At 40.1% G+C, this 25776-nt stretch overlaps 1 protein-coding gene across 7 annotated transcripts in view; it reads right to left on the bottom strand.

The window, feature by feature from the left end:
- DPP6 (dipeptidyl peptidase like 6) overlaps positions 1-25776 on the bottom strand; it is a 541800-nt gene that overhangs the window by 28154 nt on the left and 487870 nt on the right. For all 7 annotated transcript variants that reach the window (XM_040056360.2, XM_040056368.2, XM_040056348.2 and 4 more), the window contains exons 9-16: positions 24383-24537; positions 23061-23158; positions 19085-19208; positions 18239-18277; positions 11413-11520; positions 10755-10846; positions 9608-9655; positions 7560-7678 (exon numbers count right to left, since the gene is read on the bottom strand). In XM_040056360.2, coding sequence (XP_039912294.1) covers positions 7560-7678; positions 9608-9655; positions 10755-10846; positions 11413-11520; positions 18239-18277; positions 19085-19208; positions 23061-23158; positions 24383-24537 — 783 coding nt within the window. The remainder of the gene's footprint in view (positions 1-7559; positions 7679-9607; positions 9656-10754; positions 10847-11412; positions 11521-18238; positions 18278-19084; positions 19209-23060; positions 23159-24382; positions 24538-25776) is intronic.

Raw genomic sequence — 25776 nt, forward strand, 5'->3', positions numbered from 1 at the left:
GTGTCCATAGGCAAGCCACTAATTCTCGCTGTACCTCCGCTCCCTTCTGGGTAAGAGCATGAAAATGATCATCTGGAGAAAGGCTGCAAAAGGATTTTCATACCTCTCCTCAATTCAAATTAAAAAATTAGCGTAGTATTTATTTTGCCAACAATAAAACTTCTACTGCCTCCTCCTGTATCCTGATAAATATCAGTATAGGATTTTCCTGAGATATTAAATAATATTAAGCTCTTTCTGTTGAAGGAGCCATAAATGTAAAAATTGCTGCCAAAAATATCTCTGTGACATGACCCCCTGATTTTGATGGAGAAACTGAAGAAAAATGTGATTTGATGAATTCACAGTGAAAGACAAATGTCATGATCTTCTGTCCTGAAGCAGAAAGGATTCAGACACTTTTATTCACAAAGTAAGTCTTTATGGGTAGAAGCCCTGTTTTTTTGATGAATGTTACATTCAAAATTTTCACAAGAGTGATATTTTAAGCAATTTTCATGGGAAAAAAATTTCCTTACAGAGCCACTTACAAGAAGTGCAGATGAAACAGACTGAATGCATAAGTAGATGGACAAAACAAAGAAAAATGTTACTTTGTTAGTGAAATTCATCACCAAATCCATGTGATTTATTGATTTTAATTTAGCTTTTCTATGGCACAGATTCATGAATGTCTAAATTGGCTGGTAATCCCATGAGAAATAAAATACTAAGAGATTTTCCAAAATATGAATCTCCCCAAAAAAAGGTCAATGTCTTCATGCAGTAATGACACAAAGTATAGCCACAGTACTAGAAACATTGCTCAGAATTTTATGTTTGCTGACATTTAGAAAAAAATAAAAATCCTGGGGTTTAAATCTTGAGCTGAGCTATGCCAGTGATGCTGGATGCTGGAAGCTGGTGCTTCAAAGGTTTTTTCCCACCCACCCAGCTGCTGGCTGAGCTTATCTCATGCTGTTCATGGGATGTGTAGCACATGAGGCAGCACTAATGACCCAGTTTTCCCACTTTTCTGACCATCTCCAGCCTCCATTAAAAGTTTTCTTGCCCAGGAATGCTGGTCTGTGTTTTTTAATAAAATGCCCTTCCCAAGTTATTAAAAGAAAGTGGGAGAAACACAAGTGAGCAATCCCTGACTGGGTTTAGAGAGATGGCACTGATCAAGGACACGAGCCTGGGTTTGGATCCTGGTCCCAACAAGCACAAATGATTCTCCTAAAGCAGCCCTCCTCATAAAACACTGATTTCACCCAATGGCTTTCATGACTTGGACTCACCCACACTAAAATTTTCTCTGTCTATGGTAAACTCCAAAAGCACCAAACATTTCAGACTTCTGCCATCTGTGTGGGCAGGAGCCTGTGTTGTGTCCACATCAGTGGGCAGAACAACCTGGATGCTCAAAAGGATTCCAGACCAGGGGTTTAGACCTCCCCGCAGTGGAAGGCTGAACCTTGTTAAATCGTGCTCTGGGGTCTATGGTGTTAAAATGTGTTTAAAAGCAAAGTCAGGACAACCTGCCACAAAGAAGAGCCAGATAATTAGATTACACTTGGTAGTGGAAATCTTTTCTGACCCAAAAATTCTGGAAAATAAAACAAATGTGGAATAACAAAATGACTTTTCAAGGCTCAGCACAAACCTATAAACTGAAAGCAGCAAGTGATGCTCCTAAGTGTTCCCATCTCCAGATGGTGTTTCCAAGTTTCACCAAGAGGGAAGAAAGAAGATCATTAAATTCTCAAGAAATGGTTTAAGGAAGCTGAGAAGTTTAAAGCTACCCGCTGCCTCCATAAAGAAACAACTTGCAACACTTGTCTCTAAAACACATAAAACCAGGAAAGAATGATTGAATGTCCAATGGCATGAGAAACCTGACCAGATCATTACTAATTTGGTTGTTGCTGCTCCTTCATAAGCGTGAATCACTCCCAAAGGAGATCCTTAAATTGCAAAGTTTTTTCTAATCAGTGCTTTTGTACCACTTGTTGTCTGTGAATGGGATTGAAACAAGATTTTGTCTGGCACGATGTAAGGGCAATAAACCCTATTTTTAAAGGTTTCCCAGACCTATAGGCACCCCTCAGTGCCTCAGGGCCAGGAGTGCAGCTACAGAGTTGTCTTCACTGGCTCAGAGGACACACATGGGGAAAAGCAGATATACCCAAACAAATTCCTTTTGTACTTGTTCTTTAGGTATTTTATCAAGCACAGCTCAGTTTCAACAAAATATTTTGCTCCACTGCTCCAGAGTTGCCTGCTAGGAAAGGCAGCAATGACTTCATTTCTGTTACCTGTCATTACTGATCTACGGCATCTAGGCTAAGCCGCTGAGAACTACAGTGTCAGAGAGGACAGTGCCAGAGAGGAGCCAAAACAGGAGACAATATTTTAACAATTTTCTTACAAGAATCTGTTTTCTTTTCTCCAAAGGGAGAGACAGCTTTAAAGTCATTTGGCTTGCACAAGACTGACAATAAAGGCTCCCAGTCAGCAGCAGACACAGCTTCCAGCAGAGATAACCTTCAAAGAGACAGGATGAACAATGATAGTTTTATGGCATTTTGGAACAAAACAATCCTACTGTATCTGAAAGAGGATGAAGGGCTGTAGAAGAACACAGTTCCCTGTTCAGCTACACTTCTACCTCTCCTAAAGTGAAAGCTGTTTCTTCCCTAATTGGTCTCTGAATGAAGAATAACACACAGAGTAGTGGCCAAGGCACTTCTCTATCACCAGCAACCATGCCAAGCATGAGAAAAATCTTACCTCAACCCTTGTTACAGTCCTCTGCCCTCCAATTTTCTTTGTGACATCCCTAAAAATGGTTAATCCCTTCTTGATAACACATGATTATGGAGAATTTTAATTAGTAGGGTGGTAGGCATCCCATGAACAACACCGCCCTCACCCCATCACTTTCATTGTGTATTAAATGCCATTAATTGCAGAGATGTATGCACAGGCCAGGGTCTTCCCCTTTATTCCTCTTGCCTCAGAGCCAGAAGGCATTAACTCTTTTTGGGGAAAATCACACTTTCCTAGGCCCAGCATGAACTTATGGACAAGGCCAAAGAGAAGGAGCAAGTTATGTAAAGGATGCTACGATGCCACGGTCTGCAACATCAGGGACTTGCATTTGCCAGTTCTGTGAGTCCAACTGAAACTCTCTGTGATTTCACAGATTTTTTTTTTTTTTTTTTATGAGAGTGAAGACACTGCAGCCAAAGCACCTGAGTGTCAGAGTACCAATTATCCTGTGGCAGGAAGGGCTGCTTCCCTTGCTTTCCCTGTGAACAACCTCATTAGGAGATGAGTTTTAATGGTGATGGGTTACACTGGGGAGAGAGAAGGAGTCACTGAGGACAAAGTGTACCTATGTACAGAGGAAATACTAAAACACTGCACAGTTGACTGGAGTGGTAGTAATTGATAGGGCTTCATCCCTCAGAGAAGGAGCTATCACCTAGAAATAGACTTTAGCTCTTTATTGGCTCGTGTCATTCGGCCTTGCACACCCTACGTGCCTGAGTCCCACTCAAGAAACAGGAATAAATTGCTTCCCGTAGCCAAAATTTGCAATTTCCTATCCTTTTCTCAATGAAATTGAAATTTACATCCCATTTCAGATGAGAAAAATCTGCCCTCAAATTTATGTATAGAACAGCAAACCTCTTCCATCCAGGTTTTATTTCTGTTTATCTTAGAGGGAATCAGTGCAGGCGCCTGTGCTGGTTTATGAGAAGAGGCAGAAGTGTAAACCCGTATTTTATGGTGAAATGACAGTAGGAGTGACCTTGGTCAAGCAGATATTGCTTTTTCAACCACGTCTAGAGGAGATAATCTAACAGCAGTCTGCAAAGCATCATGTTTCCTTAGATCCTGCTACAGTAATTCAATCATGAGCATATAAAATTAGATGAAAAATAAGGTAACTGGCCTTCTGGGACTGACTGAGTGCAATAAATGTTGCCTCCTGACAGTAAGCATTACACTGTCCTCTTTCAAGAGAGGTTACCTTCTATTACAGTACGCTGTTCTCATTTCAGCCTGTGCCAGGCAGCAGTGCTGCTAAATGTATTCTGCAGGAGAGGAAAAAATCTTTTAAGGAAATTATATGTTGCCTTTAAAGTACCAAAGGAGCGAGTAGAAAACTTGCAGCTCTTGATCTTTGGGTTCAAATGAGTGATGCCAGACCTTTCTTGGTTTCTTGGGGTTTTTTTATGACAGGTATTTTCCCTTGCCCTTGCCTTTCATTTAAGTTTCACAGAGTATTTTGTAAGCACTGATTGATTGCTCAAATTTTACAAACCTTGCCATCCATTGTAGAGACATTCAGCTAAGCCACAGTCATGTCTGTGACTCTAAATTCAATGAAATTTGCAAGAGAAGGTCACAAAGGAAGGGACAGAGTGAAACTGAGGTATGGTGGAGGTTATTTTCTGTCACTACAGCAATGGTTTTCAAGCCATAAATATTTGCCCATGGATTTGTCCTCTGGACAGCGGAGAAAATACAATGTTTTAAGCTGTTCCAGGCTTGATTACAGTGAAATCATTTAATTTAGCTACCTCCAAAGATACATGTGGGGCTAACATAGGGCACACCAGTGATCACTATGAACACACATTTTCATGTCACTGTGTAGACAGCAAGACCTGAGCTCTGGGTGCTTTTATACATATTGATGCATTTTATACATATTATGGAGATTTATGTATTTTATACATATTTAGATACAAATTTATGCATGCTAGACATTTTAGGGAGAAAAAAGCATTAAACAGCCACAGGTACTGTCTGCCACTGTCTGGTCTTGAACATTGGCTCCATCTGTGGGGATTTTTGGGGGAGAAGCAGAGATGGGAACTCCTGGCAGAAGCCCTTGGGAAGCAGACATTGTAAGACAAACTCTCATTCACCCTGGTGGGCTTGCTCTGTCTGCTTGATCAACTACAGCATCTGCAGGGTCCCTTGATAAATCCTCATTCAAAGAGATTTTCTTTTTATGTTTTATACATGCATGGGAATAAATAAGATTTTCTGTTAATCTAAACTGTACAACTAAACAAGCATGAATGCTTGTGAGCAATAACCCAACACCCTGAGGAACTGAGGCATGGCCAAGCTGCGGCAAAGCAGTCTGAGGAAAAGGAATTGTCCTATTAGTGGATCCAGGTGATTATCCATGAAACCACAACACCTGTTTATATCACCAAAGTCTGACAGGATGACATTTTTATCCAGAAATCTGTACTTTATCCAGAGCAGAGGTTTCCACTGACCTGGCTGACATCAGCTGCAACAGGAACCAAAGGGAGCTGTCCCTGCTCAAGTGCACCCACAGCACATACCTGAAGTTAGATGGATCCTACATGAAAAATGCCAAAAAGAAATGTGGTTCCTGCAAACTGCTTGAAAGCAAACAGGTTGAAAGGCCTCTCACCTTCAGCCATGTAAATAAGGAATAACTCTAAATGCAATGGACTGATATTTTTATAAAATCGGTGAAAATGGAAATTCTACCAAAATTCTGTATTTTTTCATGTATGCATATTTTTTTTTAAGGCATCTGAATGGAGACACTGAGATGAGCTCCACAGATGAAGAAGCTGTGCTGTATTTGTGCTACAGTGAGATTTGAGGATTTAGCACTGAATAATGAAGATTCAGACAAAGATATATTCAGCAGATGTAAATATATCTAACCCTAATGACCTTATAACTGAGTTATTGTTTACAGCAGCTGAGAATCAGGGCCATAGTTTATTATGCAAAATCATTATCTTTTGTACTGGATTAATGTACACACTGATAAAACTCATTAATCTCTTCAGGTATCACTGCAGGTTTTTGTGGATGAGATATAATGTAATCAAAAACAAATCACCTCATAACTGTTGATAAGGCCCTTTAGAAACCTTAATCTTGTTATTCATGAATGCTTCTAACTACAGTAAAACAATTATCTTGGTGCAAAGGAACACTATCTCTGGTAGCTCCTGAAAGCTGTTGAAATGAAAACAAGAAGGAAAATAAACAAGGTTTTTCTTTTAAAGGGAGGAACTTCATAAGTATAATATTTACTACAGAACTGATTTTTTATTGACAGATGACACTTCTCTGCGAATGTCTGCCATAACCATAAATTCGAATTTACAAGTAAGTCCATTAAGTTATTTAGTCCAATAAATTAATTAGTATATTGCCCTATTAATGCTATTTTTCTGTACTGTGTTGCCAGATTTTTTTTTTTAGTACCTAAATGCCTAAATGCCTCTGACATTCAGCTCATCATTCCTTCCAGGGGAAAAACATGTTTTTGCAATTGTCTTAGTCCAGGTATTTTACTTCATATAATGGTAACCATTCTACTTCTCCATTTTATCTTGATTATTTCCCATTTTACCATCTCAAATATTCCTTCTTTACCCTTGGTATTCACCACAAACAGTTATTGGCAACAGTGGATACTTGGCAGTCAGAGAAGGGGCAGCTCCTGCATCACCACAGAGACTCCTGCTGTCCCCCTGCCAGGGTCACCACTATCCCAGATTGCCCAGAGCCCCATCCAACCTGGCCTTGAACACTTCCAGGGATGAGGCATCCACAACTTTTCTGGGCAACCTGTTCCAGGGCATCATCACGCTCACAGTAAAGCCTAATTCCTTCCTAATATCCCTTCAAAACCTACTCACTTCTCTCCTGAGCTGTTGAAAATAAGGAATTTCTTGTTTGCTTGATGCTTTTCAAGCCTTTTCTCAGAGGACATGCAAGCATTTGAATACCTTCAGTCCTAGGAGCAGATGACTGGTGTGCATGCATTTTGTGTGCAATTTTGGATAATTAAGCAGAATGAAATTGGAAATAGGATTAAGTTTTGTGGAGTTCTGCATTTAGTCTTAACAGAGCTGGAGAAAACTTTGATGACTCCTCTCCTGAAATGCATCCTTAGCCGCTTGGATACACTTAGGCATTTTCAAAACAGGAAATCCCTGTTGGACCTGCAGATAGTGCAAAGTTAAAGTAGACTTATGATGAATGAGTGGGGAAGCAGGGGATATTCTGAACTCACATTGTCCATTAGGCACATTTCTGTAAACTGCCTTTTCTTGGCAAATTATCTTCTCATTGTAACTTACTTTAAATCCCTCTGTTCACAGCATTGGATGACGTACCTGGAACTTAGTCCCAGCCACCCACATTCAACTCCACCTTGCTGGCTTCTGTCTCATAAATTCTCTGATGTTTCATATCCTCCAGGTTTTGCTGTTATTTTCCTTTAAGGATGCTTGTGGTGGCTAGAGGAATCTACCTCTACCTTCTGTGCAGTATGCACAGAAAAAGCTTGTAAATATTTGCTTGCTAGCTACAAGTAAAAATACAAAAGGAAACAAAAACGTCAAGAGTAAAGCTTTAAAAGCAATGTGACCCAGATATTCATGGCCAGTCTTTCAAAGCTGACCCAGGTGGACAGGATGACTGAAGGTATCAGTGCTGGCTCTAAATCCTGTCCCTGAGGCACAACGACTGCAGTAACAGAACCCAGCACATACCTTCACATGTCAGGAGGAAATATTCCAGATTGCGGCTGAAGGATGCACTGAAATAAGTGCAGTTTTCAATCAGATCACAGGACAGGCACCTCCTGTTGAAGTTCCCATTTGTGCTTGCACTGAAAAAGTTAATACAATTCCATGAAGGTCACTGAGCAAATGTTATTTGAAAGCAACATTACTCGAACCTTTCTTTAGAACAAGAATATAAATCTAATGTGTCCAACATTAGTAAGAGACAAAGTATTTCCATTTGGTTGAGTTTAAATAGAAGTAATGGATTTTTTTTTTCCCTCCTGCTTGAATAGAGAATACATAAATGGATACTGATGTCATTTTGCAAGGTCAGGTGGTTATGAAGGAAGGTACAGTTTTTAAAAGAAAATTATGGCTGCAATTCCACAAGAGGAAGTCATCATTTGGTGGATGAAGGCGTGAAATAAAGGGGCAACATTTCAACATTTATTTATATTACACCAGACAATAAAGAGTTGGAATTGCTTTCTCCAAGTTTCTTACTGGTTGCATCACTGGTCTGATTTGCTAGCTGCTACCTCAGAGGCCAAAGCCCTTTTTACAGGTTTGAATAGCTGCTCTTATAACCCCCAAGGAGAAAGGAAAGATTGTATTTAAGGATCTGCTGTTGAAGAAGGTAATGTGTCCTGTCCATTTGCTCACAAATTTGCTGCTAAGAGTCCACAGAATGTTGAAGAATTACAGATTATTAGCAAATATTAATAGATAGCATTTTGCCCCACTATAGCATTTTCAAACTTCAAGAATATTAACCGAGAGATCTTTCCAGTATTACTGTAAAGCAGATGAGTGTTTTTTGCTACCATTTCAAGAGATGAGGCTGAGCAACATTTTTAGGATCATAGAGACTGAAATGAGTAGATCATGGGCTCATGTTTAGGCTCAGATTTTATCTCCGACTACAATCCTTATTAAATCTACTAAATCAAACATGAAAAGGAGGAAAAAAAGAAAAAAACCAAACCCTAAACAGGTCTTCATCTGCTCTTTCTCTGTTGTCTGTGTGGGGAGATGAGGCTGATGAGGCACCAGGGTGAATGGATTCTGACAATGAAGAGTGGAGAGCGCTTTCTCTCATGCCAGCAGCTCTTGAACTGTGCCTGGACTCTGTTTTTAGAGTGAGGCTTTCTTCTCATTTCAATAGAAATGAAGGGTTAATATAATTTTTAAAATTTTCTTCAAGGAAATAAACACTCTCAAAAAGCTGTGGAGCGCAGTAAGCCGACATATAGGTCTTGAAAGGAGAAAAAATATTCAGTTACAGGTGATCTACTTTGTTCTAGTTTCCTTCCCACTGAGAAAAAAAAAAAAGGCATGATGTCATGTGAGAGAAGGAAAATGTACTGACTGTCCCTTATCCACTAAAGCCTTCACCAGCTCTGCCCTTCATGGCAGATGTGATGGCAGCAGGGTGACTGAGAAGAAAAATAGGACAAACGGAATAACGATTCTGAAATGTTTATTAAAAAGCTTGAGCTTCCTCCAGTTTGTAATCTGCTTCCACAATATTTCAGGATAGCAAAACTACCAACAGCTTGCTGTAAAACCAGCCTTTTACTCAAACAATTAGGGATGATGCTTAAATCTTAAATGTTTGTAAGCATAAATTATTGTTACTTCTTTTCAATTTCATGAAGAAGTGAGCTACTATCAAATCTCTCAAAGCCTCTATTGGAAAGCACAAAGACAGTTTATACCATTAGTTTATATATTTCTAAATTCCCTCAAGTGATAAGTAGTTCTATTGGAAAGATTTTGACAGTCAATCTTGAGACAAATTCAGAATTTGCATTAATATGAGAAAATTGCTAAATGTAAAACATTTACATGTGTCAGGTATTTTGTTCACTGTGATTGCACTGTTCTGTCTTTTCCAGTCACATGTTGAAAGATCTTTCAATTAAAAAAAAAAAAAACCAAACCGAAGAAACTGCTTTTACTGCAATTGCTTATCATTTGTATAAAGCTGAAGGAGTGGGAAATTCTACATATGGAGTTACTAAAGCACACACCTGTATAAATGTCTCCTTCTTGGCGAATCTTCTGTGCTATGGAAATAACTGGAGGGGGAAAAACAAAAGTGAATTGCACCATTAGAAGGGTGTTTAGAAGTATCTCATGCAACAGCATCTTCACTCATACTGCAATTTTCATGATCTTGTAAAAGCAAGAAAAGTTTAAATGGAATTAGAAAAAGATACAGAGGGGCACACCACTAAGAGGATCAAGAAAGTTCACTGCAGACAGCACTGAAATTAAAACAGGCATGGAAGACTTTGAGTCCCACGTTGGTCATGTCAGTGGAACAGAAAGGATCAAGTGATTAAGTGGATGACATCCACCTCTTTACCTCAAGATTCAAGGCAGGGAGCTGGAACTGGGTGATCTTTCTCTTCCAGTCATTCTGTGATTCTGTTTCTACAATGAAGTTATTGGTAATGGAGAGCACTCAAAATCTTGAAGAAACACTGTGCTCTTAATGTTCACTCAGAGTTTGTTATATTCCAGAGACTATTTACTCAACTGTTCAGTGACTTTAAGTAACCTTGTATCCATGTGAAAATTTGTCTGGAAAAGGATCTGTTATTTGATTCCAGAAAGCTACCAAAATATTTTCTTATGTAATTTCTTGAAGTGTATTTGAAAAATTGAATGTTTACAGAAGTTATTTTACAAGTATAAAGAGCAAGTGTGAAGAAGGGTGGGTTTGTTTTTCTTATATTTTTAATTTTTTTTTCTAATTTAACTTTTCTAACTTTTTTTTTTTTTCTTTTTTTCTTTTTTTTTTCCCCCACTGCATTGGTATTTTTGCTGGTCAAGGAAGGATTCTTTCCAGAACTGAATATGTGGTGGATGAAAACAGGCTTGTTTCCTACAGAGGTTAATATCAGAAGTTGCAGCAGGAGAAATTACTCTTCTCCACAAATTTATTTAATAGTCACAGAAAGAGAGATTTGAACTGTACAGATTAATCAAAATAACACAAGAGATGTGTAATGGTGCCAGAGGTTAAGCCAAAATGGAGACAGGAGCTTCTCCTGCTTATTACCTCCCCTCCTCATGCTCACAGGTTTCAGTGCATACGCAGCACCTTTGCAACTCACCCAGAGCCAGGGATAAACAAAGGAAGTCTGATTTGTCAGGCCAAAGTTTACTCACATTTTCTGCCTCTTTTCATCATATGCCAGTATCTTTGTCACATCCCAGTCTCCTGAGGTAATAGCCTGTAAGTCGTCATTGCTACTGTTGGGCTGCCAGAAAGAAAAGAGAAGTAAATTTCTTTGTCGTTAGAACTTCTGAAAAGGGAACTCTTTTAGCTCCATTGCCCACAAAAATTAAACCAAACATCTGCAATTTCCACCACTACACCTGCCATTTCTGCAAATCTGCAGGCATAGAAATAAGACAGTCAGAATTGTCTTAACCATGACTCCACTGAAGATAATGAGGTGAATTCAGCACAGAGAAACTTCAAACCCCTTCCTCTAATCCAGCGTGCCTACACGCTTCTATTTAATCCTTTACGGCAGGGTGGAGATTTACTTATCTACAACTAAGGTCGCACTAAGAAAACCAAACCAAAACAATAATAATGTTTGGAAAGAGACACTCGACTGACCTTTTTCTTCTAAGTACTTAATTTGGAAATTCACATCACCTTATGCCCAAATAAATCATCGTCAGAGGTTTTCTTTTATCCCCGAGACTTTTTGACATCTGCACCTCCCCGTCTCGCTGCTGCAGGCACAGAGAGCACTTTTTATTGCTGCCTGCCTCAGGTGAGACCCGAAACAGCAGCAGTGAGCGGGTGAGTCACCTGTGAGGATGACATGGCGATGTGGTAGAAATGCCCACGTCCTCCCTGGGGAATGGCCCGCACGAAGAAAAACTTCCGACCGTCCCTGGAGAAAACGGGCTCTTCATTCTGGACAAGCAGCAAAATTAAGGGGCGCATTAGTGTTAATTGGTTGTGTTTAGAAATGCTCAGCACTCCAACGCCCTGTAAGATTAATTCACAGCAAAACAGAAAGCGTTCTTTGGCAGAAAACTGAGGCAAACAAAGAGCCCACAAAACTGGAGAAAGTTTTGAGCATTATTGCTTCTTGCTCTGGGGAAAGCAGACACCTTTCAGCTGTGGGAGGACAGAAGCAAGGCGAGTTCCTTGGCTGTAAAGTCAATTCCCATTTGCAAAGCCAAAGCGCACATGTGCAGCTGACTGCTCAGGGAACTTGGAGCCTTTAGAACTGGTGTGAGAAACCCTACTCACCCTGCTGGAAGAACCTCTCTATTCCTGTCCTGGAGGAAACACAACTGAACAGCATCTAAATGATGTCTTTTTCTACTGTCTTACAAATGGTTATCTCGCTGAATTATTTATGAAGGAGAGGATCTCTTGCAGAACTCTCTTTGACACAGAGCTCCTGGGTGAACATGGTGATTGACCTTTATTGGGTGACTGGAACTTTCACCCAGAGACAGAACAGACTCAGCAGAAGGAAAATCAAACACCACATGTGGCAAGCAAGCATCTCCTGGAAGGGATTCTTGTTTTTGTGAACAAGAACCCTGAGGCACATGAGAAGTCTCCACGACATGAAAAGGTTGAACAGCAGATTACCAGGGAAGGCAGAAAGATGTGGTAGGACACAGGAGCACTGTGCCAACAGGACTGGCTACATGGAGCTAACTCTAAGTCTCCACTAGAGTGAATAATAAGCTGAACCTCTGCTGAAGCTGTCCTGTGATATCAGGATTTTCTATGGCTGGATGAGCCCCTCCTTGGCCAGGCTTTGTGAACCCTTCCTTATCCAGGGCAATCAGCAAGGAGATTGCTGCCAGCCTCTTCTGGTCCTCTGCAGTCCAGTGTTAATCAAACCCCTTGACTTTCTGCTTGGCACATGCCAAGGCACCACGCTGAACCAGCAGGAACCTGATTGAACAGAGAGACTTATGGCACGGCATAGGAATAAACATTTTTATTTCTGTCAGCTAACACATTATTCTTACTCTATGTTCCTTTGCTCCTTTGTTCGTTACTGATTAATTCTTTTCTGCTATTTATCAGATTTATCAGTGCTCTATTAGGTGTTCAAACTGTTCTTTTGCCTTTGATTTTCCCCTGCTTAGGTTCTCAGTGTATTTTAAAATGCGCCCATTTGCAGCTTGTTGCAGCTCTATGAAATAATGGTTTCATTTGTTTCTGACATTATTCTGGAACTCGAAACACGAAACTCTATATTATTTCCAAATGTCTTTCATGACAGGAGAAACCTCATTGAATAATGACTGTGATAGCTCAGGCAAACCTTCTGCTCGACAGGTTTTCCTTTCCTGAGGTAGGTAACAGTGAATTGACTCTCCATTCCTATATCTGTGCCTCCTGCATTATGTATTCCAGCAATATGTCTCTGCCAGCGAGAGAAGGCATTGTGCTGATGAGTTTGAGGTTCCTTCAGAGCTACAGGGGAAGGAGGCTCACGGCACAGGTGACAGATGTGAGGTTTTAGCACTGGGCTGACGATACAAGACAGTCTGTCTGCACGTCCCATTGCTGGAAAGGCAACACATGAATGCAGTCAGAACCTTGTGACAGAGATGATGATGATTTACCCAGGGGGTAAATGGGGAGACAGACTGAAAATCTCTTCAATTTTATAATTTAGGGAGCTACAATGGGCGCATAATTAAAATATTCTGCATGTGATATGAACTGTCCGAGGCTTTTGTCAACTATTGCTGACTGAATCCCACAATAGTAGAACAGAACAGCCCTCCCTGAAAATAATAGATCAGTTTAGTGCTAGTAAAAGACAATACTTTTACTCTGCAGCAGGTATGGAATGTTTGGAAGTTTCTGCCACAGGAGGTTTATGGACACAGGTGGTATCAGTAGGTGCAAAAAGGGATTGCACAAATTCATGCTTCATTGACACATCTTAAAAGATATGAATATAATCTCAAAAGTCTGTAATCTTTTTGTTGTAGATGACAGTAAATATGAGAAAATTATGCCACCAAATACTTAAGCTTTATTGGAAAAGAGAAGGTAATGGGAGGCTCCTGGAGGGCTCAGTGCTGGAGCTCAGAGCTGCACAACTCAACTCAGTGTATCTGCAAATGGTCAGGAGAAGAAAACAAGGAGTGCCTCAGGGACTTATCGCACATTTGGCAGGATCAGGATGGGTGAGGGGACATGCAGTCTGAGCTTCTGTAGATCCTAGAGAGGAGCACAAAGTCCTGGTGTAGATAATGACAAATCAAAGGAAAAAGGTAGAGTGTATTCAATTTTGTTTGGAGTGGGATCATGGAGAATTGCTGGATCTGCAGCCACCTGAGGAAGACTCCTGGTAAAACTCCTGGAAGGTAAGGTGTGTACAGGATGGTGAGGAGTGCACAAGGATTTGCATGATCAAACACTCACTGGGTTTGAAAAACCCATGTTTGAAAGAGAAATTATCCAATTTATGGTGAGTTGGAGTTTATGAAAGACTAGTGGACGCAGAACACTAGCGGACAGCTCCGCCAAAACCACCCCCATGTTAACGTGGATCAAACAATGATCACATTTCAGCACCACACGTTGCAGCTCCAAACTGGTTTGTCTGTGCTCAGCACACTCCCAGCCTCCTGCTCTGCTCCAGTGCCCCACACGCTCTTGGCTGGACTCCACACATTTCCTCACAGAAATCAGTGGTAAAGCAGATCCTTTGCATATCAGTTTTATTACTGACTGAGAGTTTTACTTCCATAAGAATCATGATTTTCTGGTTCATTCTCAGGTTTTAAAAAGGAAACAAATTAATCTGAATAACTGAATCCTTTCCAGTTGATTCTCCGGTGCATTTTCCCTTCCTCAGCAGTCTCCTGCCATCCCTGTCTGACCCACCTTTGCCCAGATCCCAGAATTAATGATTTTGCTGTGTTGGCAATTATTCTTCCAGTGAAATGGCCCAATAGTTTCCGTGTCACAGGCCCATAGCTCTGATAAACAGATAAGTGTGACGTGAATTCTTTTAATCCCTTGAATATTGGTAAACACTTTGCTTAAATCCAACGAAGAAAACACCCAGTGTTCATTGATTCTAATGGGACAGTGCAGTCACCTCTCTTTAGGGCACAGGGGGAAGATCTTTCCACCTCCTGACACACTCAGGCCCTGGGACAAGGCTGAGCTTCATCCTCACCCCTGTCCTCATCCTCATTTGTGGCTGGGTGCACCACACCTTTGGCCATCTCTGCAGCCAGGGCAGCTGCACCAAAATCAGGGTTAACAGCTGGAGAGGATCCCAAGTCTCTGGGCACAGACCCCCTCCACTGGGCGAAATGAGAACTCTTCCTTTGAGCACCAAAAATCATTGTTTGTAGCCAGGAGCTGCGTTTTTATCTCTGGTAGACATTGGGTATTTGAGTTATGGAACTCTGGGTCTTATTTCTGCCGCAGCCTTCATCTTTAGGCCAAAATTAAGTCAGTTATGGGTTAATTGCATGGTAAAAAGGCTTTACAGAGTGAAAAAGTGGGTCCTGTTTGTAAGTTCCTCTGAATTCTGTTTTTATTTTAAAAATGTCTTTTTGTACCTCCTGTTAGCTACATGTAAGAATCATTACTGGGTTAGCATGCAGGAATAAAGCAAGGGAGTAGTAAAAGAAAAATGGTGCCAGGTTTTCAGCATCTCCACCTTTTGAGAGAGTGAGTCTTTGCCTTCACACTGAGGTCATCTGAAACACTGGGGAAATAGAAGGACTGGAGAGAAAAATGCAACTCAAAGAAACTGTTATCAGGGGAGGGCAGCCAGCCCACACAGGCAGTTTTGGAGGTTATAGGTCTCCAAACAATTTTATGGTAATCTCCTGGTCCTGCCAACATCAATGTCAACGACTGCAGCCTTTGATGGAGTTGTAATTGCACCCTGGTTTATAATTATTTTTTTTTTTTCCAGGCCACATTCACAATTAAATAAATAAACCAATTAAAATGCCTGTAAAGTTTATCTTCAGCAGGTGCTCAGAAATTGCCTGATTTCTCCCTTGTTGACTCATTGCCTGTACAAGACCATCCCCAGTACTATTGGAAAACGGCTTCCTCCCAAAAAAATGAAACAAAATTGCTTACAGCTATAATTAGTGTTTCAAACATTTTGTGTGTTTGAGCAAAAGTACAAGTGAAGTTCAGTCTGGCTCTTCCGCTCAGAGGTGCAGAACCAAGTGTATGAATAAAAGAAGTATAAACTTCCAGAGTCTCTGGACAGTTTTTGTGACCACATGCCACCTCATCTGACAAAGAGTGACAGATAATTTCCAGCAAATCCTGTGGAAATATTATGTATTTCTCATTATACTTTAAGTAGTTTATCCTATTTTTTAGCTGCACAGGGAGTAGCTGCATTATTTCTGTTCACCTATGTTGGAGAAAGGCTCTCCAAAGATTTTGGACTTGCATAAAATGTATTCATACCTGGAAGGAAACACGAGATTGTTTACTATGACCTTCCATACACAATTTTTAAAATGCCACTGAGTCACCAAACTACTACAACAACAAAATTCAAATTTGTGGCTTGTTGGCTTTATCTCAGAACTCCCAGGATTTAAGACAGCTGAAAAAAGTCAACCCTGTCATCCTTGGAGACCCCCTCACATCCCTGGTGAGTATCTTCTTGTCTCCTACCCCCAGCTGTTTGTCCCTATTGGAGGATGCACTCAAATTCCCTGGAAAAAGGTAAAACCTGTGCGTGCTTTTCAAACCATGCAGACGGAGGATTTCGAAGGAGTATTTTAAACAGCCAAGCAAGCAGTTGGATTCCTTGGTCCAACTGATTTAAAATTGGGACACTTCTCAAAAGGAGGTCTTTTGGGGTCCCTGGCTGTTTCCTGAGGGGACAGGGCACCTGGCTCATTTGTAAATACTTATATTAAAATGTCTCAACAAAGGAGTCCTCATCCTGAGCCCAGCCACACTCCTGAGCTCCTTCAGCAGCTGCCTGATGTGCAGTTCATCTCCTTCTTGAAGAGATTAAACTAGCATTTAATATTTTCACATCATCCTCATAGTCAGGCACACATGCCATGAAAATATCTTTTCAGTTATCTAGATTAATGTGTCATCGAATATAAGGCAAATATAGAAAATACAATTATCCCAGTAATCATATTCAGTCAAAACTAGAATTTTAAGTAATTTTGTTGTCAGAAATACAGGCAAAAGAGCTATATAATTCTTCAGACTCCTACAAAAGCTTTTGAAAGATGCTATCAAATGTCTTCAAAGTCCATAAAAAATGTTATTTTAGTTTAGCACTGAGATGTCTGACTCATTTGGCTGTAATGAACATCCTTCTCTAACATCAAACTAAGTGCATGCTCTCAAACTAAGTATATGCTTTTCGGAGATGTAGTAAAACAAAATGTATTTCCCTGGAGCAGGCCCATTAGAGACTGACAGCTCATTTACTTCAGATATTGAGGATAAAACACCATCTTTTAATGCCTGTTCACGTGGTAGGTGACTAAATAACCACAGCGGTGTAAAAACACAACTGTGCTGCATTAGTAATATAAAGCACAACTTCTAGTATATCACAGCAAATAGCAATGAAAGGGCTATTTTACTGCTATTGCCTTCAAACTTATAAAATAAATAAAGCCTGTTAAGTTTTTGTTGAGGTTTTTTTGTTTGTTTGTTTTTAGTATGCAATATCTGGACAATTTAATTTTCCCTTGATTTGGCTTGTCTTTTAAGCTTTTGTTTCCTACTTAAGCCAATGCAGTCCTTATGAATGTAAAGAATATTTTGGCACCATTTTTACTCTATATCAGCAAGAAGACTATTTGAAATGCTCGGAGCACAAAATATATTTCCCCATGCAATCAACTTTCATGTGGATCACATGCAGCTCATTGCTACAGGACAGACATCGGAACAGAGGAGAGCATTGTTCTTGCTGTGAACAGATGTAGTGCCATTTCTACAGGTCCTGGCTCCTATGAACAGGCTGAGACAAAAATCTGGAATGTTTTAAATCTGGACTTGGAAGAAGACAACCAAGAAGGTATTTTGTCGCATGCAAACACCCTGTCTCGTGATCACACAAGGCTTGAAAAACAAGCTCCGTGTTGTGGCTGAATAGAGATCACAGCTTCTCCCTCAAGAACAGCTTCATCTAATCTGAGGTCCCTTCACAAACTGACTCCTGGGCAAGTGTTACACATGATATTTAAGTGACTCAACAGTCTATCTGCATGATTTTGTCTCTGAATGGACAGAGATCTTTATAAAATGACCAGAAAACAACCACCATAGTATTTAAACCATCATCACCCGTGTCAGGGCAGGGTACGAAGGACTGCCTCTGAGGCTGATGACTCCTACACAGATACTGCCAGTGGGTGATTTTCCACCCACAACAGCTTTTCATCTCTTTTAAATACTAGTGAATTGCAGGCTAAGGACTAAGGGACCTACTAGAGTGGATGGCATCTTTATTAAGAACTTGTTTGTTATTGAGAAGCTCTTTTCTGTTATACAGATTATGCCATCTTCCAACTATCTCTCTCAAATCTGGAAATCACTTTTTCTCTTTAGGGAAAAACTGAATGAAGCATTTATCCTACCAGAAACTTGAACACAAGGAGAAGATCACTCTTACCTGTCTGTGCAGCCAGGCATCACTCTCGTCTTCATGTTTCTAAAACACAGAAAGATCATTAATACCATACTTGTCATATATTGTATCTTGCCTATCAATGCAGGAAGCTGATGGATTGGAGTTGAAAGGTTGCTCAGAAATGCAAAGCAACTGCTTAAATATGTGTTTCTGGAGTGGAATCCAGTGACTGCTTTTCTTGACTTTTCTCTCTGATGGATAAGTATTCACTAGATCGAGAAAGTATTTTACTCATACAAAGCACATAAATCCACAAGATGTATTTCCAAATAAATAAATCTTAATAAATAAATAAAGGCTGAAATGAAAGTTATTAAGAAAAAACTTCTCACCATGCTCTATGCACAGAATTGAATCATCTTTTTCAAGGGATGGGAGTATTAGAACAGTTTTATGCAGTGGAAACACATGCGAGTTTAAACAATGGAATCTGCTGTTCTTATATGAATACACCATTTGTATTTGTGCATTTATAGAAGGGATTAATTAACTACAATTAAGGTATATGTAGATAAGCATGAGCTGGTTTTAATGCCATTAAATACGTATAATGCAGCTAGAATGTTGCAAAGATATTTAGGTTGCAAAATGTTGAGGTATGTGAGCTCGTGTGTGGATAAAGGCATTTCAAGACAGGAGAAACACATCCAGAGTGTTCTTGGATTTCTAGGTGTTAAAAATGAAAAATTGTGAACATTGTTGATATTCTGTATGCCTAAATTAATCTGTCCCAGCTGACTTCTCATCACGTAAAAGGAGTTAAATAGTTTCTCCCTGCACGGGCTGTGAACGCTGATGGTGAGTGGCCGCAGTGCAAATCTCTCCTACCTTGGTGCAGACCCCCGTGGTGGCGTCACAGAGCGTCAGGATGGACACGTTCTGGGCCCTGTTCAGCCAGTTCACTGCCACCTTGGTGCTGGTGGCCCATTTCACCATGGTGATGTAGTAGTCCCTGCAAACACAGACACGCACAGACCAGATCACAACGCTGCTGTCCTAATGAATTGCCTCATGGCAAAGCAGTCGAGGGCTGCTGCAGGCAAACAGCCCAGGAGAGAGCTGTGGTTTTAAAGAACATCGTGTCCTGAAGTCTCTAGGCTGCTTTATGTATGGATTTCAACTCCTAAAAATGACATTTTTAGGGCTGCGCAGGTGTTTTATCTGCCACTTCTGGAAATTATTTTCAAAGAAGAGACGAATACAGAGATAAAGAATCTTTCAAGCTATTCTGTCTTCCAAGAGGGATTGAATTGCCTGGAGTTACAAATTTACGCACAGGTGGAAAAGAAATTGCAAACCATTTCCATTCTGGGCACACTAACCTGAGCTGACTCAGACCCATCATTATCAATGCTTGAGGCGTTTATACTTATGAAAAGTTGCTGGCCTCTGAGTATGCCAGCTACACACCGAAGTAGCCAGGAGTGTTAAAAGACAAATAATAATAAGGATAGAGTTTGGAGCAACGTGTAAAGCACATGCAGCTGCTTGCCACAAGGACATCAGCAGAGATAGCTTGCATGAGCAAAACCACCCTGCTACGCTCCCTGCACCATCTTATTGCTGGACATATTCAGGTTGTGTCGATCCTTGGAGAAAACCATGGGTGTGGGCTGCACAGTTCTGTAATCAATATCTTCAGGAAAAATCCCGTGCAATAGTGAGGACTGCAACCACTTAGGCTGGGCTGGAAAATACAGGAATAAATTCACTGATGGTTTCCTTCTCAGGGCCATGCTACCAGATATCCACCTCTGCAGCAATTCAGGGCTCCACCACTTCATTTGTAGGGCCAAACACTGGCTGAACTGCCAAAACTGGTGATGTTATAATATACTGCTGGGCCATGTGGGCCAAGACATCCTTAAAGTATAATATGACTTTTCACAGCATACAGTCTATAAAAAATTTATTAGTTCATTTGTTTGCTATAAAATATGTATAAGGAATTGTTGCTCTCTTTGGAAACAACACGCTGTGTCGCTGGAGAGTTCTTTGAGTTCTGGCAAGAGCTCCTGCATATACTGAAGAGAAAGGGCAAAAGCACAAAGGTCTGTTTGTCGAGAAAAATAACAACCTGGAAATTGATTTTGTACTTTTCAGTAATATTTAGTGCCTGAAATTGGCTGCGGGAAAAAGGAACAAAAGGTCTCAATGCTTGCATCCACTGCACTGGGGGGAAGGATATGCCCAGGTGAGACAACAGCAGTCTGAAAATTTAGAGTCTGAAATAAAATTGTAATTTTACTCTTTATCAGAAACAGTGTAGGCCCTAAGAGGAAAAAAAAAACAACCAAAAATAACACAGCAAAATTAAACTGTATAACTGTCTCTTCTTTCTCTCCAAAATGAACTGTGTAGATTCAGTCTCCCCAGAAAAAGAATGTGATTTTAGTACTTACTGTGGCTTGGAGCATTTTTCCCATAAATCCAATTTAAAGTTTCAAGGAACATATATTCAGTTTTTACACCCCTCTCACTGAACATAAGAGCCACAGTTCTTTCTCAGGAACTTTAAATTATTATTTTAGGTGAATCATGGTCTTCTCTACCATCCCAGAGAAGGGCATGGAGTCTCAATTTCTCTCTGAACCCTCTTCTGGACATCAAGACCACGGATTACCCAGCCCACAGATAGCTGCAGATACCTCGATAGACATTATTTTAGTTTTTGAGTAGTGTGGAGTCTTTAATTTCATTTGCCTCCCTTCACATCCTTCTATAGGACAACCAAGTTTTATGGTTCCCATTTTGCAGAGGAAAATGAGACAAGAAGGTGTGATTCATCTCAGCTAATTTCAAACATCTGCTGCTCCTGCAGCTGCACTGGTTGAGCAGCCAGTGGAGAGAAATGGGAAATCAGTGCAATTCCAGAGCTGTCTCTGCATGACCTGTCCTACACTTTATGTGGAGCTGATTTAAGGGAGAACCTGTTTCTTCCATAGAACAAAATCTATACCAGCAGGTCCTTGACCACCGCATTTACAGACATTTGCACATCAGAGCAAAAAGGAAGGGATGCCTTTTCTGAGCCCTGTCAGGAAGGGTGAAGCCATCCTGGGGTTTGCAATGGATTTCCACATCCCGGGAAAGACATTGTTGGTTTGGTTTGCAATCATCTGAGACTGAGATCATTCCTCAGCACCCTTGTTCATGCCCCAGCTTTCCACGGCTGCTTCCTGGAGGCAGGAGTCCCAAACATGAGGTGTGACTCTAAAATATGTATATCTACAGTATGGCCATGTAATAAAGCCACAAACATCACCAAGAGCAGTGAATTATTACAGGCCAAGGGACAGGCAGCAGCCCAGCCCATGGTCCCCAGGCACAGACATCTCCTCAGATCCAGACTGGAGTTGTCTCAGTTTTTCCATTATTTATTTGTTTCTGGCCCATGCAAGGGCCAGTGAGGATTTCTGCACTTGAGGGAGATAATATCATCCCTCAGTTTGCCACCTGGGATGCAAATATGAGAAATAAGCTGGGTCACGATCCAATTCTGACTATCTGCTCATGAAACTCTTGAGGTCCAGTGGTTTTTCACCAAAATCAAAAATGCCTGTCAGGTACTAAATGTTATAGTACTACTTTTCCCCCTTCAATTTCAACCCCTTCCCTTCACATTCTTTTATTCACAGAAAAGCGTGGCATTGGAGAAAACTTGATAAAAATGTTCAGAATGAAAGATATTTTAAAAGAACAAGTGACCAATATTGTACCTTTCATCCCCAAATGTGTTTTCCCATGATCAGCTTTGCTTGTTTGCTTTTTTTTTTTTTTTTTTTTTTTTTTTTTTTTTTTTTTACTGAAAAATATCCAATTCCTGTGGAAAATTTCTGGCTTCTTTCATTTGTGAAAGAAAAAAAGCAGTGGCATATCTCCACTTTATTATCAGCTTTATTAATTGTACTAAATCACTTTGCTCCAGATAAAAAGAACACGAAATACCACTCTGTCCATCTATCATCTGCACAGAGAACACTGAAATGCTTCAGCTAGGATGTGTGTGCTGGAAGATCCTTATCATCAGCTTCCCCTGCTTTCTTGAAACTCTCTTATGTGACTGAACGTACGGTGCATCCCTCTTGCCTCTTTTAATAAAACTTTACCACACTAATCCTCTCACTTCAGAAAACATATGCATAATGAAAATACACCCCTATTGCTCTGGCAGCACTACTTCTATCATCCCTAGAGATGGCACTTGCCATGGTTTTGATGAAATATGCAGGCACTAATTAATGATGATGTATTTTGCATCATTTTGCAATATTGATTGCAACAAAATAAATTATGGCCACCCATAACCATATAGAACAAATTTATGAACAGCACTTGGATCCTGCAGTCGGAAGTTATTGCTGTAATTAAAACCTTTCTGAGTCCCTCTGCTTATGGAAAATGCTACCAAAGAGAAATTATCTTGTTCAGGAGCCACCATTCTGATACTGTGATGGGGATACTGTGAATTTCCACATGCTGTACACAGGCCTGAAATTGTATTTTTGAAAGGCAAATGCCCATCTGGTTTGGCCACAGGTCATATGTCTTCTTTTGCATAATGAGATTTAGATTATTTTAGAGCTATTAATTGTAAACCTGTTCTAATATAATGTTCTACAAAATGCAGGTAAAAGACAAGTAATTTTTAAAAAAATTAAGCAGATTTGCACAAAATGAAGCATTTTGATAGCAGCAGAGAAAGGTCCAGTGTTAAAAACTGTGAAATGATCTTGATAAAAGTCAGACTGATCTAAAACCCCAAGGGAAGGGGGCCAGCATTCATGGGTGAGAAAGCACCTACCTCATTCTCTGATCATCTGGGGGAGTCATTTCCAGGTCATGAGTGGGTCCATTCAGACCAATCACATGCAAAGAAATAGTTGGATTTTCCATTCCAGCCTGGATTTTAAAAAAGAATAAATTGCCATATCACAAACAATACAGAAAGGTTTTGATTTATTATATCCCCATGGATTGTAAAAAGCATTCCCACTGAAGAGGATATGGATTGGACTGCTGTGGTCTTTCACAGGGAGGCTGCGGATCTAGGGATGAGGCACAGAGGTGTGGAGAGGTTGGTAGGCATAAACAAGGGGCAATTTTACTCAGGAAATTTCTAACCTTAGTAAAAAAAATGCAACTTTTCATGGCAACTAGAAATGTTGCTATTTCCTTCACATTTTGACAAAAGGTTTTCTAACAGGATGATGGCTCACATAGTAAAATACTGATTCATTTTGTACTGTAAGGAAGGACATCCCCTGCAGAACCATTGTGATTTCCACAAAACCTGCAGGTATGTGGGTATCTCTCCTGTTAAATTATGGTTCAATTTGGACCAGCATGTGAGGTCTTAGGCAATCAGGGCCAAAGCATGAAACCCAGAAGGAATGACTGCAGCAGACACCCCTGGACTGCTTTAGAGCAGGAAATCACTGCAATAATAGCAGCAGTGAGTCTGTGCTGGTGGAGAGCTGTGTCAGGGCTCTGCACCCACTGCAGGTCCCTGCAGTCAAGGGTAGATTGGCTCTTGAGTCTTTGCTGTCTTTCAGGCACAGCAAATCTCTAAAAGAAATGTCTCCTCCGACATAAGGCCATCTTGGATATTCTAAGGAAGCCCAAGTACTACATTTCTTTCTAGACAAAAGAGAATCTATCTAAATATAGAATATATGTATGTATGTGTGTGTCCATATAATCTGTCATCTAGCATCTAAATATAGAAATGTATCTAAATAAAGAAGTATATCTAAATGTAGAAACATACCCAAATATAGAAATGTAGACATTTCAAACCCTCAGACACCGTCCAACTTCCATCTGTTCCAGCATGGAAGCACAATTGCTTTTGTGAGCATATAAAAAACAAGGATTTTTAAATTCTATTTTCATTGTGTGTAGAATTACTAATTCTCATAGAACCAGAAAAGTTTGATTTTACAAGTTTTTAGCTGAAGAGTAATGGAGACCACAGGCACTGGGGAGCAGCTGATCTTCCCTTGGATCTGTTTATTTTCATTGCTTACAAGTGTGCAATATTAGTCTCCCATCTGAGACTAATGGAAACAAACAATTATTTATTTCTCATAGAGCAGCAGGACTGATTATTTAATTTTCCCTTACCTTTGGATAATGGTATGTTTTAACAGTAGGGTAAAGCATGCCTGTGTATATCGGGATCTCCATGGTGGGGACTCTGGAGGCATTAATTGTTGCATATGCCAACCTGGTGCCATCAGGAGACCACCAATGAGCAATGTGAGTCTTCAAGATCTCCTCTAATTAAAAGGAAAAAAAAATAGAGAGAGAGAGAGAACAGAAAAAAAAAAAATGCTATTAGAGGTAAATTACTAGTTAGCAATAAATGAAAGAGTGCAGATATGAAAATCCCAGCCTAATCACAGCACAGGGAGGATGCCACAGGAATATCAATCAAAAATACTCATCAAATTATGCCATATACACAAATGAACACAATTGATAACAATTACTCTCTATTTATAGGTTATTAGCCCTAATTACCTTTGCTGAAGGAATGTCAAATTATTCATATTAGTACACACACTCCTGACAGCATAAAAGGTCCTGCTGCTCCTGTCATGTGTCCTGCACATGATTAGGGTTCACAGCATCAGAACAGGCACATATCAATCAATTCAAACTGTGTTTATACAAGGACTTCAGCAAGAATTTAAATATTCCTTGCTTCTGTTGCCAGTTGGGAATTAATAAATATAGAAATTCTCTGTAATTTTTGAAAGGCTGGAACTTCAAAACAAGAGACCAGGCCTTAGAGTCTGAGCCTTGGATACCATCTTGACTTTACCTCTATTTAATTTTTAAAATCGCTTTCGCAAGGCAATTTGCTCTAAGTAGCCAGGGTTAGATCCTGATCCTTTATACTACTGAATTTTGGGATTTTTGAGGATTCAGTAATATAGTTGCCATTGAAAAGGTGCTCAGAAAGATGTCAATGCAAACACGTCAGAGTTCAAGTATGTAAGGAGAAAGCAATATTGCCATCATGTGAAATTAGTTCTAATAGTGGAAGAACCTGGTTCTCATTAAATTCAAATTCAAACAACTTCTAATTTCTAATACTTTTCATATCCTCTAATATCCTTCATTGTAAAGATGAGTTCATCTTACAGATCTGCAGAAAAGCTATTAAATTCACTCTTGGTCCAAAGTGTCTCCAGTTACTGACATTTGGAAGGCATTAACTTGGCTTTTTAAACCTCCCATTTTGTGAAAGACAATAATGTAATCCATTTTCATTAAGAGGCTTAATATCATGTGAGTCATTCCTATTTAAACCACCAGAAGGGCCTGCATATGCTGTGCAGATTGATGGGCAGGAAGATGGGTCCCATTACTTTAATGTGAGAATAAAAATTAAAGAGGTTGCAGAGCGTTTCAAAGCCTTCACCATGAAGTCCTGCTGCAGGGGTCCAAGCAGCTCCAATGTCTGCTGCCACCACTGGTCACTGGGAAAATGGATGAGGATTTTCTGAGTT

This window comes from Hirundo rustica, chromosome 1 (assembly GCF_015227805.2).
Source record: "Hirundo rustica isolate bHirRus1 chromosome 1, bHirRus1.pri.v3, whole genome shotgun sequence".
NCBI classification, from domain to species: Eukaryota; Metazoa; Chordata; class Aves; order Passeriformes; family Hirundinidae; genus Hirundo; species Hirundo rustica.